This window comes from Dermacentor andersoni, chromosome 8 (assembly GCF_023375885.2).
Source record: "Dermacentor andersoni chromosome 8, qqDerAnde1_hic_scaffold, whole genome shotgun sequence".
Taxonomy (NCBI): Eukaryota; Metazoa; Arthropoda; class Arachnida; order Ixodida; family Ixodidae; genus Dermacentor; species Dermacentor andersoni.
Genome location: NC_092821.1, coordinates 114,921,424 through 114,939,480, shown reverse-complemented (window position 1 = coordinate 114,939,480; position 18,057 = coordinate 114,921,424). Strand labels below are relative to the sequence as shown.

At 46.8% G+C, this 18,057-nt stretch overlaps 1 protein-coding gene across 1 annotated transcript in view; it reads right to left on the bottom strand.

Annotated features, from left to right (window-relative positions):
• LOC126529197 (BAI1-associated protein 3-like) overlaps positions 1-18,057 on the bottom strand; it is a 515,162-nt gene that overhangs the window by 51,097 nt on the left and 446,008 nt on the right. The window contains exons 12-20 of the mRNA XM_072289849.1: positions 17,219-17,302; positions 14,808-14,932; positions 12,343-12,433; positions 10,349-10,405; positions 9,207-9,304; positions 7,019-7,070; positions 6,228-6,263; positions 5,249-5,418; positions 1,946-2,069 (exon numbers count right to left, since the gene is read on the bottom strand). Coding sequence (XP_072145950.1) covers positions 1,946-2,069; positions 5,249-5,418; positions 6,228-6,263; positions 7,019-7,070; positions 9,207-9,304; positions 10,349-10,405; positions 12,343-12,433; positions 14,808-14,932; positions 17,219-17,302 — 837 coding nt within the window. The remainder of the gene's footprint in view (positions 1-1,945; positions 2,070-5,248; positions 5,419-6,227; positions 6,264-7,018; positions 7,071-9,206; positions 9,305-10,348; positions 10,406-12,342; positions 12,434-14,807; positions 14,933-17,218; positions 17,303-18,057) is intronic.

The window sequence follows — 18,057 nt, the reverse complement described above, 5'->3', positions numbered from 1 at the left end:
CTTTCACAGCACTTAAATAAATCAGTGATCAAACTAAATGAGAAATGGCTCACGCAAGTTATTATCCTTGCGGTGTCTTCGAATGCGCTGTTATTTTTTCAGTGACATAGCGATCTTTTCTGAATGAGCCCTTGCCTACTTACGACAGCTCCGAGGGGCCTATGAACTTGCATGCTGTAATCGCCTGGGACAACTTCCCATATCAACAGAGGGTAGCATACTGAAACTTTCTGCATTCAAGGCAGTAACTCATACTTTCCCGCACTGTAAGCTTAAAGAAATAGCGAAAAATTTGCTTGTCATCGTCCGAACTACGAACGTATTCGTACAAAATACACATGTAAACGCATGCAGTTACTCCACTGGACATAGAAAGATCTGAGTGAACCTATACACACACTTGAAACGGTCTAGCCACATCTGCATATACGAACAGCCAAAGCCTCTAGGGAAGGTTTGGGAAGCTAAAGAAGTACAAGCATAAGCAAGAGCGGCAAATGTAATTTGCAGATATTGCATGCTTCAGGGATCGGGTCATATAGTACCGCAGTGGCAACGAGACATGTGTGTGATGCAGCAACTCACCCTCTATCCAAGCGTGGTGGGTAAGCACACAGAAAGACAACAGTAAGAAGCAGGTCACAACGATATCGCCTCTTCTTTTACGATACAGACACCTAAATTGTGGGGTCGTACATAAAGACAATTTCATGTAGGCGGAAAATGTGACATTTTCAGCCAATTTGAAAGTTTCTCAAGAGACGGTCACGCCGAACGATGTTGTGCGCCGTTAGTGTGTACCTTCCGTTTGCGAAGACACGCAAACGTTTTTTTTTTTTTTTTTTTATGAAGCAGAGGTAAACTCTTGTGAAGCTCGCACCAAGAAATGCTTATTGCTTCAAATATTTTACCCCGTTTCAGGTGCAACCTCATGTTTATCTAACTTGCAGCTGACACAGTTTAGCGGAATTCAGTACGCTCAATGTAACAGTTACGGCGTAACGGCTCAGCAGCTGTGCCATCTTGCTGTCGCGTTTTCACTTCCCGGATGCGGAGTCAAAGTGCCTTGCAGAGCTTTAAAAAATCTGAGCAACAGAGCTCATTCAGTAGACTCGGTATTACACGAAATAAATTGTAGCTGCCACGCATGCGTGAAACTTAAAACGCCAAATTTCCGTACGCCTTTCCCGGGCTTAAGACAACAGACACTCCGGAAAAATACCATACTGCAGTATTACGCGTTGATTTTGCGCGATCTCTCAGGGAACAGTTAACCGAACTTCTACTGTGGTTTTAGTGCAGCGACCGCGGCGATGTGGGAGGTATCTGACGTTGATGAAATAAGAGCCAGCACCGCAACCTTCGTTGGAGCGCCGAGGCAATCATACGTCGACACTTTCAACAGTTTTACACCCTTAAGAGCGTTTTGTCTGTAGCCTATGCCCTTATATCCTTGTGTATAAAAGTCTGAATTATAGACCGATTTGCACCACCTAAGGACCCTTATAGGTGTGAACGGGTTTACAGTACAGGGTGTCGGTAATAACCAGCAGCCAGACGCCGGTATTGATGGTGCGATATCTTATCACTAAGAACAACCAGCAACAACGCAGCCCCACCAGCCCTACGGAACGCGCAGCCAGGGGCCAGCGTCGGTATGCAGCTGGCGCAGCTTGCAGACACAGATAGGACTACTTCGTGGTGTAGGACTACTACGCTCCAATATAGCGAAATATTTCAAAATACTTCGTTATGTCGAATCGCACCAGATATGGTAATACGCTGGCAAAGCTTTGAGTAGATTCTTGGGCAGCTGCAAGACAGATCCCTAGTATACTTAATGGGCGTGATAACTTCCTTATATAGCTTCGCTAACTTTGATGTATGCGTTAACCGGACTAGCACGCATCCAGTAATGTTTGCTTTTTTTTCCTTATAAACGTACCCTGTCTAATTCCAAGGCCTTGCGTATCCTTTGCCGGGCCTTGACCTTGGCCACAGCGAACCAACCTTGGACAGAGTCGGCAAACCACAGGTGGTAGGTCAGCATGGTCAGCTGCGGCCAGTCCCTGAAAACAATGACGTCTGGTAAGCCATTGTATTGCCATCAATTGTCCTTGGAGCAGACCGACATTTCTTTCAGCGATTGTGGCGTGCAACAGCTAGCAGAAAGCGTGCGTGCGCCGAGGTGCGCGCTGGACCTCGCAGGTGGTGAGTGTTTCGCATAAGCCACATTCACGACAACGGGGTGTGCACTCTTGCACGTGCACCCCCTAGCACGTGCTTGCACGCATCGTACGCGTACGCATGCAGAGTGGCTGCTCGGCTACTTTCACGAGCGAAGTGCGCGTATGTTGTGCGAGTTGCTGGTCAGTGTACGAAGGAAAAGAAAGACAATGGACACCCGCCAATACGGCGCCAAATGACGGCTCTATGAAGAGGACGACGACGAACATCCTAGGGATAGTCAAGCTGTTATTTTAATGCAGCTTTCTTTCCCTCGTCCCAACTACTTATGCGAAACTACATGTGTGTGGTAAATAAATGAACTTGAATGAACTTTAACTTGTGTGGCCACGAGGGAGCCAAGACGCAATATAACAAGAACGCTACGGCTAATTATAGAGTTACAGTCTCTGGCAAAAGAATAAAAGAAGCGAGAATTAGAACAGGAAGGTCGCGAGACCAGTCTCTTCCTGTTCCAATTCACTAAGCTCGCCCCCCCCAAAAAAAAACATTGTAAGATTCATTAGAAACTGTTTACATTTTCTTCTTTCGATACATTTACGTCTCGTAACCGTATAGTGTGGGTGCCAAGCCACAAAGGTCTAGCCTTAAACGAGTATGCAAATACACTTGCATATCAGCATCCCACGGTGGTGCTATAAACCCAATTTCGCCTACGTCAGCTTTCATTACTGCGGTGCGATACAGGAAATATACTGCTGCAAACGACTTCGCGCTGTCATGGTTGTCAGAACCTGAATTCCCGCATATCAATTTTTCTTGGAACGACAAATGGTGGACCACTATAAAAGTTGAAGTAACTATTACGAGGCTACGGTGCCGTGTCCCCCCGCCGAACCTTTACCTGCACAGGTCTGATCTGGCCATATCACCTTTGTGTCCTTTATGTAATGAGAGTGAACTTCTGCAACACTTGTTTCTGGCATGGCGCCGTTTCATTATTCAACGGAAAATATTTTTAGAACAGCCCTTCTAAAAGCTTGACTTGAATTCTGCTCTTCCTGTAATTCTTTCCTTTGGCGTTACCGTACTGGGTTACTGCCACAGGAACGTTTGTGAAGCCCTCTGCAAAAGAACTGCATGCTAGAACTCTTCGTTTTACTTGTTATGCTCACATGATTATTTTTTATGTAAACCTTAGATGATTGATTATTGATATCTGTAACAGTAACGACTTTAAATCCTATTTGCAAGATACCTATATCATTTCGCCTTAATTTATTCAAAAAAACTGATAACAGTATTTTTCCCGCCCGATTCACGGCCAATCTCCCAGAGTGGGTTCCGCAATTTCACAAGGGGAACAAGAACAAGAAGACCAGCCAGGCAGGGGAGAAGATAAAGCCATGGCATCGGGTGCCGGAGCAGCCTGTCCGGCTACGGGCCAGAGTTTTCCGACTCCAATCGAGCCTAAGGCGCCTCCCTCTGCGGTGACTGCGGCCTCCTCTTCGCGGCCTCCGTTGGAAGTCGCAAGCCTGACATTGGTGTGACTATCTGGCGTTCACCTATGGTCGACCAGCAATCTCTACGAACTGAAATAAAAATTATGGGGTTTTACGTGCCAAGACCAGTTTATGATTATGAGGCGCGCCTTAGTGGAGGACTCTGGAAATTTCGGCCACTTGGGCTTCTTTAACGTGCACCTAAATATAAGGACACGGGTGTTTTCGCATTTCACCCCCATCGAAATGCGGCCGCCGTGGCCGGGATTCGATCCCGCGACCTCGTGCTCGGCAGCCCAACAACATAGCCAGTGAGCAACCACGGCGCGTAACACTACGAACTTTGTCGTCATGAGTTGCCTGCTTGGGCCGCTGAACCACCTAGTACTGCACCCACCATTGGCCGTCACCTTTTGTGCCAATGGTGGTCAATCTTTCCATGTCCTTTCCAACCAAAGTTCGCGTCATACTCTATCAGGGCCTTGCATGAAGTCGTAAGGACTTTTTTGAGACGCTCGCACATATTATCTGTGTCTGCCCGCGATATAGTGCCCGGAGACAAGTGTTGTGCAGAGTATTGGACCAGTTGGACAATCGTCCATTATCGGCGCCGAAGGAAACATCGACCACCTGCTGTGCCAAGAGAGACAAGAACTTGCCAAAGCTTTGCAAAAACTGGACAATCGGCCGCTTTCTGCGCAGGTGCTGCTAGAACACCACCCCCATCGCCCATCGGCCCATAAAGTGGTGAAGGCGCTTTCGTGCTTTTTAAGGACAACGGGCTTGTGCGACCATCTGTGACTATTAATGCAATTTCTGTAAGACCACACGCGTCAGCGAACTCACCGCAATTTCCTTCTTTCGTTCCCTCCTCTCTCTCCATGTGATCTTTGTTTTCCGCTTTCCCATTCACCCGGTGTAGGGTAGCCAAACGGACGTTATTCTGGTTAACCTCCCTGCCTTTTACTTTTCTCTTTCCTCCTCCGTCCACTATCAGAACTGAAAGCTTTACGTCAGTACTACCACAGAACATCCATGCTAAAGGCATTACCCGCATTATTAGGATTCCTGCGGTCTGCGGGGCTTCACGATAGACTGTAAGAACGCCGCCCCCTACCGCTCTACAGTGTACGCGGTTTGTTCGTGCTCGTCTGTCTTTCTCTCTATCTCCCCCTTCCGCTCTGTCTCCCTCTCTTTTTATCCCCCGTCACCCTTCCCCCGTGCAGGGTAGCCAACGGGAACTGCCTCTGGCTAACCTCCTTGCCTTTCTATGTATCCTTTTCTCTCTCTCTCTTGTTCCGGGTAATTACCGTAAGCTAGTAAGCTTCACTTATTCGTGTCCCTTCTCGCGCCTTGCTCTGAATATAGTTATTGTGTTTAGGTTGTCTTATAAAAAGGACTTCGTATCCTGGCCTCTCACACTGAGGCTTTGCCTAAGTAGCGGCACCCATACACAAAGAGCCTCGCAACCGAAACACGTTTCGACCCAAGCAGTGCATCCCCGGATAGTAACTAGTTTCGCAGCGACCTCTAAACGGTGCGCGCACATTTATACTCACTCGTGCGGTATGTGTTCGCGAAAGCGCACGAACTCCTGCAGGGCCATGTACAGCTCAAACAGCGCAGCGCCCATGGAGATGTGCTCCTGCGACAGCTCTTGGGCCGCCGAGTCAATGGAATTCACCTGGCCGCAAACTTCCTGCACCTTGGCTGGAAGCTCTGCGCCAGCCTGTGCGAAAGGGCGGGAGGACGTTGCGACAAAAAAAAAAAATTAAGTTTTCTGTGCACTGGAAGGTACGGCCATTTCTCAAGCTTAATTGTATAATCTAAAGGAAAGTTTAGAGGTGATTTATTCCTTTCCACTTATTAATCAGTACACAAACCTAATCCTACTAATGTAAACCCATTCGCTTCATGCAGACACTGGAAAACCTGACGGTTAAGGAATTAAGAATGCCTTAACCGGTGCTAAGGGAGAAGTAGAGCCTACGCCTCAAGTTGTCAGATGCAAGCGAGAATAGCTACATCTGAGCCAACCAGGACGCTATCAGTGCACTGGGTTAATCGGACGATCGTCAGGAGAGTTTAGAGGTGGTTTATTCCCTTTTACTCATTAATGAGTACACAAACCTAATCCTACTAATGTAACCCGATTCGCTTCATGCTGACACTGTGTAACCTGACGTTTCAGGCGTTATGAATGCCCGAAATGGTGCTAAGTGAGAAGTGGAACCTACGTCTCAAGTTGTCAGATGCCACCAAGAACAGCTACATCTGAGCCAAGCAGGACGCTAGCAGACGGCAGCACAAGGTCTAACTAACTTAGCGACTCCAAGCACAAGAGCCGTGAGTAAAGAGAATCGGTTCCACGGAATTGAGCAGCGTGGAGGAAGTTCGATGCAGGAAGAACAACAAAAACCGAACGAATAGAAAGAATAAAAAGCTGCTCCACGTTCAGGTTTTCCGCGGAAGTGATTTGCTAAACAAAATGTTCCGCGAAGGAATGCGAAGCTTTCAAAAAAAAAAACGGTGACCTACCTCCGGACACAGCTTCCTGGCGACACGCTCTCGCAGCTATCGCAGCGTGCGAGCAAAAGAGAGAGGGTGGTGAACACAGAAGCAAAGTTTGTCCAGTGGCAAAAAATTTTCTTTAAAGGGACACTAAAGCGAAACAATAAATCAGTTTAGACTAATGAAGAATTGGTCGAGAACCCTGCAGGCAGTCATTTAAAAAAGATAGTTTGATTATTAGATGAGAAAATGAAGAACCAAGTATCAGTATTTAAATTTCGCGCCGAAACCCCAGCGCCGGTACGTCAGCGTGACGTCATGGATTCCGAAGTATGTTTTCGCATTTAGGCCGCGTTGGCTGAATAAATGTTCCCGAAACTTGCCATGTTTAATATTTGGTTCCTTTAGAACATAATGCAGTCAATCTTTACCGCTATATATAATTAGTAGACCCTAGAAGATGCCATCAAAATCCAAGACGTCACAGACCCCAGCTGCGGAAACTAAAGTAGGCGTCGCCACCCATATTTCGTTCTTGAGCTTTTTCTGGCTTACCAAACGTCTTATCGTGTTAAGAGTGGTGTTTTTGGTGTCGTATAACGGTAATTTACCGATGCAAAAGAAATCATTTTTCACTTTAGTGTCCCTTTAACTCCTGGGCACAGTTCTGGTGCAAGGAACATCACTTCTCCCGCAAATTGCACCAGCAAAGCTGTTCTCAAGCAGGATAAGGGGTCAGATGAATCACGGATGTGCCAGCTATACACACACCTCAGTCCCACTTAAGAAAACTAACGAGGCTAAGTGCAAGCACGTACCAATTTCTCCAGCTGCTTGTACACAACTCCCGTGTAGTTGACACCCACGTACCTGAAAAAAAAAAAAGTTATCAAATTTGTGATTTTGGACTCTATTATTCGAAATTGCAAAGCACGCTATCGGATCCGGAGCCGTGATACTAAGTCATCTCTCAGCAAGATCTGATATAAGATAAACTCGGCGCGAATCCGAGTTCGAAGAACAATAAGCTCTGTAGATTAAAGCAGCCTTTCTGATAAGCATAGCAATGCGAGGAGAAACAAGTTACTTAAGAAACAGATACCGATAGACTCAACACACCACCTTTTAGCAAAAGCATTCACCTTTAAGAACACTTACAAACCATTATATACCAACTGGTGGTTGCATAAGCATTTGGCAACAATACCAATCTTGAAGCAAACATGCCATATCCAGTTCTATTGGCCTCCATCATTAAAAGGCATTATAGGAGTGACAAAAGGAGAGGAGGAAACAAAAAGAAATAGAGTAGGCAGGGTTCTTAACCAGAAAAGCGTCTCACTGGCTGGACTGTGCGAGGAAAATGAAAAAAAAACGGAATAAAAAATTCGGCTGACACTTAAGACTGCTTACGTGTGGAAATGCGAAAGGAGCATACATTTGTAGACTTCTGAACGTCATGAACGCGCTAATTTTATGCCCTCATGACGTGGCGCCACCTCCACCCCATTGGCTGCGCCGTCACGTGGCCCATGACGCATGCACTACGCGCACCTTTAGTCAGCGATAACCATGGAGGGATGTCCTCCTGCAGACTTTCAAGAAAGGCTTTGAAATCAATGCGCGATACCTGCTGCTGACCTCTGATCATAATGCACCTTTCGACATGCTTTTTTTTTTTTCTCTTCTCATGGGAATGCAAACTTTGTGGAAAACACGTATGATGGGCCGCAGCGCCAGACCTGTTCTACCTACAAGGGCGCATTTCATCCACACGACTGTGCACCTAAAACACGCTTACTACAGACTTAATATTCAACCGGACTGGTACCCCATTTTGGTGAGGTGCCTATCCTTATACCACCCATCTAAACTGGAACTAGCCTTTCCACCTAAAGTACGAACGCTGCCTCTTCTGTGTGTGACTGTCACTGCGACCACCATTCTATGACTGTGCACCAACCAGTGAATGTTTTATCGTGTTGCACGCTATTGTAATAAATACAATGAAAGAAAGAAAGAAAAGAGCCGCCGTGGCGTAGGGGCAGCGTACCCATCTCGCACCCCGGAGGGGGCCCAGGCTCGATTCCCACCTAGGCCCAAAATGCTACAATATTTCCTTTTCAAAGCCAATAATTTACTTTGTTTACAGGAACCTCCCTGAGAAATTTGACGTCAATCGGAGCATTCTTTAGGTGATTTTACTCTTTGCGCCATCGGCAATTTTTTGTACCACCTTTCGGTCACACCGACTACGACGCACTTTCGCTCGAGGGGGCACGTAAAGTTCGCGCATATAACAAAAAAAAATGAGTGAGCGAGGAAGCAAAGGCGCGGTCAATGCGTGCAAACACGCGCACCGCACCGCGCAGTGAAAGATGTTCGCACAGGCCCTGCGTCCTGAACGAGTACAATAATTCACTGCCCAGCGGGCTGACGAGTGATGGGAACAGTTTTCCATGTGTAGCACTTTGACGGACAGCGGCCCATCATCGACCAGGTGCCATGTGTCGGAGAACGACTGCTGCCCTTGACGATCAAATCGGGGACAGTGGCACAAGAAATGATCAGCGTCACCGTCGCAGCCGCGCACATAGCATAGCAACACCATCTGTCATTCCAATTAGCGTTGTGTAACACTTCGTTAAGGCAACTCCCAACGGCCCCCGAGACAGACACGATGCCTCACGTCGGTGAAATTCAGGTGGAGTTCAGAATGGCAGCGAAGGTGTATAGCTTGTGCAGTCTGGTGCACCCTTGAAAAAATACTGAAACAGTTCCCAACGCGGCAAGAAACAGGCACGTTCGTGGCACCACCAAGTTGCTACCGGTAAACTAATGTTCCTTTTCGCAATGCACCAAAGAATGAGCCGCCTACTACTAAGGAGTGCGTGGCACATGTGTGAATTCTAAGTCATGGGCATGCAGGGAATTACACAATCGAGCAATTCCATTCGCTAGGATCGCAGACCACGGCAAGAAGTTAAGAAAGCAGCGAACGCTTACGTCTCAAACACTGGGTTGTAGTACTTGATGCCCTTGTGCAGGTCAGCGTTGAGGGCGTTGGTCAGCTCGGTTAGACTGGCGAGTACTGTCTGCTCCGTCTGCAAAGTGAGATATCCAAGATAAAAGAGCGGCGACAGCAGTGAGTCAAAAAAATACGACATACATCTATCTGCTTGTGCTCTGCCCGCTATAGGTCCAGAGTTTGTGACCCATAGACGTCTTGATTGAGATGGCATTTACATTCGCGTCATTCTCTAGCCAAATTTAAACAGTCTACAAAAGTACTGTCAACGTTTTTACTGAAATTTCAGTGCAATCTACGTCGCTGTATCACACACTTTCAATTTTTTTTTTTTTTTAGGTCTCGGGCGTAGAGTCTCTGATGCGTCTTATACTTTGCTACCGCACACACACCTGCATTGTGAAAGCGTTGGACAGAATGTATTTATCTTGCCCCTGCTTTCACACTACAATAATTATGCAGCAGTACGCGCTACGTTGACAGATAGGCTCTGTCACGGTCACTCGATCAAAACGCATAGCGTTTGCGTTTTGGCCGAGCAGCCACGTTGCTTTAAAAGCCCCTGCGGAACAGTGCCCCTAAATCACCGTTGCTGACGCCACACCATGTCATCTGGCTGGAAAGCTATCACTCAAGATGTCGTGCCTTTCGACACGTGTGTATTGTGTAACGGTACAATATCATATCGATGTTGCTCTTGGCGGCATTTTGACATCGGTGCTCACTGAAAGTAAATACTCAGGCACTCAGAGTGACCATTGTGCTGAGCCGAAAAAGAAGTTGTCGGGAAAAAAAGAGTCCAGGCGGACAGGACAGAGGCTCACTATGTAATCCTCGGCTGCTAATGAGCGTCTGTCCTCTTGACCTGACCTCTCTTTTCGCGACCACTTTTTTTCCACTCAGCACACAGATCACAATGCAAAACTACCTAGCCAATTAGTCTACTGCCCTAAACTTAGACTGACATTGTAAGTTGCCATTCAAAGAAGCCGGCTCTGAGTTCTAGCCTTGCGACTATTCCGATATCATCTCCATACGCATTACAACGACGTAGTAAACTGCTAGTACGCGAACAGCTCGATTTGTTTACCGCTAGAGAATCGTGCGTCGATTCACTCACCAGAACCAAGGGCTGATGAAGGGCGTGGGTGCACCGAAACCAGTCCGCACAGCCTTTCTGCGGGGCCAGAAAAATAAACGGATGGTGCAGAATTAAAGCTGACTCACACTTCGGTTCCAAGTATCGCTAAATCTTTCAGCTTATTCTACAAGCAGATGATCGACAAAAACCAAGTCCCCGAATGAGCGAATATATCTGCTCGTCCTCCTCCCAAATATTTGAACTGATCTTTGTTTTTCTCCTCGCACCTGTGTCCCCATTTCCGCGTGAGTTCGACACGTCTGTCACCTTACACTATACTTTGCCGGGTTAGTTACCCCACGCCTGCCTAGAATGATCAAATTCACAACGAGGATGTTGCAACTGTCTACGACAGAAGGCGCCGTAATGGAGCGCTTAATGATGTCAACAACCGGAAGATCTTTGAAAACACTCAAACCACTCGAATACACCACGTGAGCGAGGCCTGCACGGGGAGTCTCCCTGCTCCTCCGCTACGACGCACGAGAATTTCCGCAATTCGCCTTAGTGTGAACACCCTTTAGTTCCGCTTCGCAGGCGTTTTTGCCTAACGGCTGCAGCCACCGCGATGGGGAATCGACGCCTAGAGCTCGCGCTCTGCAGCAAAGCGTCTACCTCAAATTCTTGAAATTATTGAACTCTTTGTTTATTACTGCCTGTTGTGGGAACAAAGCCTGCAGCGACCACGATTGTGGCTTTAGTACGCACCTACAGCGAACCTCAAACGAAACGCGTGTAAAGTAAAAAAGAAAAAAAAAGAGACTTTACTAGATGGATTTAGAATGGAACAAAATATTATGTTAACAGGTTACTTGAGCTTCCAACGCATGACAGCTTAGATTGGAACCGGAACCCAACCAGTCATATCGTCGAAGGTTGTATCTAAAATATCGCTGATCTTTCGTAGTTATCCTATTGGGACTTCATGTTTGACAGACTGGGCAGTGTATCGTCCAAAAAATGTTTTCACGCCCCTCTTCGCGAAATGCCTTAGTTAGCTGGACTAAACAAAACTCCCAGGCGAAGCTCCTTACCCCACTTAAAAGGTTCCTGTATAGCTTTAAAGAATACCTAGAAAACTTAACGCAGGAATAATGATATGTATACATAAACAAAGCTATTTTGTGACGTTTGAAAAGCGGCGTAACCTCCATACGAGATATGCCGGGTGCCCTTTTCTTTAGACCATATAGAAATTTTAGATATCAGCCAGCGTAATGTGAGTCATTGAGCTGGTTTACTCAAAGCAAGGGACCTTGCTTGAACGAGAAATACAAATACATACTCTGATGATTAACACAAATCATTATGTTTGTATCTAATTAGCTACAGCATACATTGCAATTTACAATTTGCAGGCGGGGAGTTCGCCACACGGATCTGTTTACAATGAATTCTCAGGATGACTCCAGTTTCCAGGTATCTGTTATCGAACTTTGCACATAAATAATTGGCGGCTCAGTTGCTTTCGTGTTTCAGTGCATAAAACGGTGGTTTGCTAAAAGAAAAGTAAATGGAACAATAGTTTTTTTTTTATGCTAGTTCTACTGCGCATGTACGAGACCCGTGCGATCCTTAAAATTCGTTCCAAGTGAATATGCCTTTCAAATTCACTGGCTACAATTCGAAAATCGCAATATCAACTATCAATATCAATATACCACGAGAAGTTAATAATGGATTTTTGTTAATCAACCGATTATTCATTTTGATTTATCATGCCAGCAACGCCCACCGCTTGAACTGTTGCAGCTCAAGGGGTACGAGTACGCTATCTAACACAGCTTATATTAAAAAAGTTCTGCACGGCTTAAAAAAGAAAGAAGAGACCCCGTGTATTGTGCATCCTCAGTATATTTCCGTTTGTACGAAGAAAGAAGCAATCGCACGTTTTTTTGCAACTGTGCGGCCAAGACTGCACATTTCAAGAGACCGCACGTTACAGTTGCAGTTACGAACGTGCGGCTTCCTACCTTCAGCGTGTTGGTGATCTCAACGCTGAGCTGGTTCCTAAAAGGACAGCACCACTGGAACGCTTTCATCCGGTAGATGAGTGCCAGACATCTGCGGGGAGAGACAGAGTTAGAAATTATACACGCGACACCGCAATTAAAGTATGACGTCACTACTCATGATCTCAAAACAACCACCTGCTCGAGAAAATGGGAAGTAGTTCCTAAGCGCCAAGGGATTGGCACGCGCAGATTGTTTCGTTTTCTGATGATGGCCGCTTTTCACCGGAACGCCGCTGATATCGATGTGTCACTTCGCGTATGAGACGCCGCTATTGTATTAGTAAAACTCGTTAAAGTCTCCGCTACTGCGGTGACTTTAACGAGTTTAACGATCAGATTACGCCCGCGATGCGAATACCGTTGTACGGGCGGGGACAAAAGAATGCGGAACCTCAGACCACGTTATAAAACTTTGTCCTTGCTTGCTCTGAAGAGGCAAAACGCCCCGGTGTCGAGACATGGCAGCGCGCATGCGCGTACATTTATGCACGTGTGCATGCCAATTAACGAGTCCCCTTCTTGCCAGCCTTCTGTCTGAATGACGATGATTGCAGAAGATTACACCGACTACGCTAGTGCAAGTTTCTGCCGGCGGGGAGTGCAATGCATTGTCGCACGTGGGGCACGGCCTAAACTGACCCTGCGCTCCTAGTGTAATCTTCTGCAATCATCGCAATTCCGCCAGCTGGCTGGCAGGAAGGCATGGAGCAAGGAAAGCGTAGAAGAGGCCCCGGCTAGCTCTGATCAATTGAGTGTGTGGCGGAAGTCACGTGGCGTTTTTCGCAAAGAAGCGCTGGGGCTGGTGTGCCTAACATGAACATTGCTATAGCAACCGCGCTCCCGAAACTGTAGCTCTCAGCCTCAGAAAATGGAGACAACATTTTTCGGCCCATGTCTTCTCGCAGCGCACTCTGTTTGTGAGGCAAGTTGGCTTTGGAGCGTGGCGTGTAGTCTTGAAAGTTGTGTTTTGGGTCTGTGTGAGTGTGACTGGCAGCCATCGACAGAGACACTCAAGCAAGCACGGCGAGGGTCTTTTGTCTTCTTCCTTGACGTGACACGGAAAAACACAGAAGCGTGTGTGCTCCTCTAAAAGCGCTACAGATTCGTCGTAGGCTTTGTTGTGACGCGCGGTCGGCAGCACACACTTCCGGTGGCTCGTAGCAATGCAAGGTCAAAGCTCGCGCCTATCCGCTCCGGCGAACTGATTGGAGGCGCAAGGGGAGATGACATACAAACATGGCTGCACTTCCGGCTTCAAAAAGGTGACGTCAGGGCCTCCCCTATTTTGTTTCGTTCACCCATGCAGGAAAGGGATGCAGTGGCAGGCACGAGTGCATAGAGGCACGCGCATGCGCAATGCCACGTTTAGACAACACGGCGCTTGCTTCCTCAGAGTACATAAGAATGCAGTTTGGAACGTGTTCGCAGATCCCGTATTATTCTATTCCTGACTGTACACTCTAAAGTGTAATCGAGCTCGAATGCTTGTTCAGTAATGTACAGTGACTCATAAGACCTTTTTCATCCACGCTGTGGCAGCAGTGCATTCATGACCCCAGAAAACTTCCGGTCATGAATTTCTGACAGTCAAGTTAGCCAAGAAAACGGAAGTATTTTGCGCATAGTTTACTGTAAGCATATATTCTTGATGTGTGCAGATATAAAACAAGTGCGGCATCTGTCGATCTCATGTATGGGCTCTTTTTGTGGCACTGATCAATAAATTTTATTTGTAGAACATTCCAACTTCATAGCAAAACTGATGCCAGCCGGAGCGTTCTGTAAATTTATAGGCTATTGTAACTTGCGTTGTTCCAGAGGGCTTAACCGGAAGTCTTCTGGGAAGCCTGTTTGTAAGCGCGAAACGCGGATTTCGCCTATCGTTGATTGTGCTCAACGGTATCGTTGTGTTTTGAGTGTTGCTCGTTTTTCTAGGCACAGTTTCGAACGGTAAAGCATTAGATTCGCGACTCTCAGTTGCGTAATTGTCTGGATCAACGTGACAATAGCGAGGTTTAGGTCAGCGTGCTCGAGCGTTTTGAGACGCACTGTGCGCACAAGAGCACGCAAGTGGCCTGCAATGGAGTTTGCATCTCCCAACGCTTGAACCCCTCTAATCTAACTCTCCCAATATCTCAAGACCGAGACAGCCTATCTCACAACATGCGGACCGCTAAGCCTATTTTGACGTCATCTCTATTACAAGGTAAGAAGAGACCACGACTGATTATCGCCGCGGTGATTGCCTTGTCATCACGCCGCCGTCGGGATCATCAGCGTTGGGCGCCATGACTTCATCCCTCAAATACTTGCGCTTATCTAACAGATGTGTCATAAATACGGGCTCTAGGTGACTGATCGATCGTTCCATCAGTTTTTCCAAGTTTCTACGACACACAGGGAGTTCACGACGGCGTTCTCACTTGAGCAGGTGAACCAGCTTGTGTTCCGCTTCCACGTGCGTCAGGGGGAAGAGGTCCCGGTGCTTTTGGAGCAGCTCGAGGCAGTAGTCGATGAACACGTTGAAGGACTCGGCGAGGCAGGCCTCCTACGCGAGGTGTGGGAAGGACGGTAAGAAAAAAAAAGAAACGACGCGGCCAAAGGAAAGCTCGCTCTGCTCCCCCGGCTCGCCAACTTCTGATTAATGGAGCGCGAGCGAGAACTGGGCTCGACGAAAGCATTCGCTACTCTTTCATTTATCCTCGGACCATTCTTGGAAGGAAAAGCAAGCTTATGGGTTTTTGTTGTAGCGTGCTGCTTGTAGTAGTTGTGGCCTTTTGTAATGCCTCATACCTACGATGTTTCTTTCTTCTGAGGTGCTAGTCGGCCAGTAAGAATTTCGCTCTAAATCATGTTGAGTCACAAGGGGTGCGCACACCAAATCTTGAATGATACGTTCACACCTTACGAGAGCGTACAGAAGTTATAAGAGCACAATTTGTTCTCTAAACACTGAGTAACAAAGAAGTATTTGTTTTTGCAAGCTAACATAATTTATTTCACCAATTGTTGGATTATCTAATACATATTATATTTCAGTAGCCCGTTGTTGATTAGTTCAAGTCAGTTCATGCTAAATATTCACTTTTTCTTTTCAAACGTATTAGAAGATATTGTTCAAGGAGATATAGCATGTGATAATACAGGCATTATCGTCAAGTTCTAGATTACAGCGCGGGCAAGAGAAAAACCGGTAGCGATAGAATGCCGACGCGTTACAGCGTGTCGACAAATTACAGATCAAAGCTGAAGAGGAATGACCAGGGGGAATTCGAAAAAACACGAATAGAGCGAAGAAACAGCCCGAGTACCAGCAGAAATTTGCACAACAGAGGCGCACATTGCCAGCGAGGTGAAGTGTTCGAAAATAGATGCTTTGACACGGGGACACCGGACTTATCAGTGCACAGACAGAAGAGAAGAAGTTTCTTGAAATACACAAGAAGCAGAGATAATGCGAATATCGGGTAACGGCGAATGTCAGGAAGTTCAGCGTCTATGAGGCCCGAGTCCGTTGCCTTGGCTGGCCTCGCTCATAGCCAAAGAGAGTACATTCGGTTTCCTACGAAATTCATGCGGTGTGATTGGGTTAACTGAACATCAGGCATCATTTCTTTGCCGAAGAATTTTAGCGTACGAGTCGCAGTACAGTAAGCGCCGTTGTACGCACGCATTTTGTAAACAGTTCTGCCATACTAGACATCAATTGAGCCGGCAGCTTGGTTGTTGGCACAGAACTAGCAATTCAAAAAGTTCATTCCGTTCATCTGACCGCAACTGCCCTGCTTCGCCAAAACATTAGAACTTATTTTGGGAAAGTTTTGTCACAACCTATGAAAAATTTAGAGTACATGCGTTTTACTCAGTGCATTGTGGTTGTGGCTTTCTTAGATCTCAGGCGCATTTTGTCTGCCTGGCTAATTCCCAGCTGCAATATGGACTCGAGTTTAGGATATACCACGTGAATTCAAGAAAGCAGCAATTATGGCGCACTGATATTCATTCATAGCGCAGTTCGATTACAGAAACTTGTTTTACTTGAAAAAATGGCACTGTCAGCCCTCACACAAATTTTGTCAGAAGCTTATTGTAAATACCTATCTCGAGTAAATTGAGCCCTAACGGTAAACACGTGGAGTCACGTGAAGTTTCATTCTTAAGCTCCGTCGTCCCTGTTTCTCTATCACATTTCAAGCTCAACATATTATAACACGTGGACAACACAACATACGTCGTGTGGTATTCCCTAGATTCGAAAAGTTCAATCTTCTAAAACGTGCCGAACATGCCAAAAGGTTGAAGAGGGCCCTCACTTCTTGACGCAACAAGCGTCTTTGCTGGCCTTCCGGTCCGTACTGGCTTGCCGAGGATTCCTGGCGAGAACAGGCGAGGTCATTCGGTGACAGCATCCGACAGATGCATTACGATGCCGTGCCACAAAGCACGTAGTGCTTGCCCTAAGGCTTCGCGACGCAAGCGGACCTTCTCCCAGTGCGGTTATTGCGTTCTCCCATTCAACGACGACGCGTGTTAGCAAGTTGTGCGGGCGGCAGGCCCTTGTAGTGAGAAAGTTGTGAGTATGGCGTCGATGTGACAATGAAGTGCATGCTTGGCAGAAGGCGTTCAAAAGGTTCCGAGTCAGATGAGAGAAAGAGATTAGCATTGAAAGAAATGAGTAGGCGGTGAGACATTCCTCGGGGAAATGCTTGTGAGCGCTCAAAGATGAGAAAAGGCGACAGACAAAGTGGTAGCCATCAGCCGTAAAAAAAAAACAGGGAGTTCAGACGACAGTAAGCGAGCTTTCAGAGGAGCACGCTGTTCCATATAGGCTCACTTCTTTCTTCGACACCCTGGGGCTAGTGTCTTCCTTGACCTCAGCCTGAATGACAAGTCTTTCACGTATGTCCACACTTTGGTCCTAGAAGAAGAAAACGAAAACAAAGAAAGTACTGAAATCATACATACAAAAGAGACACAATGTCGGGCAAAGGCACTATAGTAAGGATTTCACGTGAGCAGGACAAGCTTGCTGAGGAAGAAACCAAGTCTGCGCAGAAGGTGGAGAAGTGGCGAAGGAAGCCGGCGGCAGCAAGGAATGTTGTCCTCCTCCCTTCATTCTTCCAGGCTCACCATGAAACGTAACGATTCATAATGCACATCTTCGAAGTTTTCTGCAAACGCAGGGTCATTGGTCGTGGGGAACAGACACAGCCTGCGCGAAAGCTTCTTCCGAAGCGAAGTCAGATGTGCAATAGTAAGAGGCAACGGATGCAGCAATGGGCGTCGTCGCTCGCCTCATAATCAAGGAGGCGTAAGCACTTCGACTCGAAGACGCGTATTGCATCTTCATTTTTGTTTTGACCCCGACAACATAGCGTAATCGCATGGAATACGACTTTCAGCACTGGGGCATCATTAGTGTTGATAAACTTAAGACGACTTCATCTACAATTAACTTAAGTTGAAAATACAACACCGTAAACTATACACGTGAGGCAGACACGCGCATTTTGTGCGAGCTTTCGCCGCTATGCAGTTGCTCGTTTGCTGTGTCGACGCGTAGGTGCGAAATACGTCCTGGTGCTTAACTTGTCTCCGTTTATTGGCGATATAAAAGCAAATGAAAGAAAAAAAGAACGGTAAAACCAGGACAATTATAATAAAAGTAAAAGT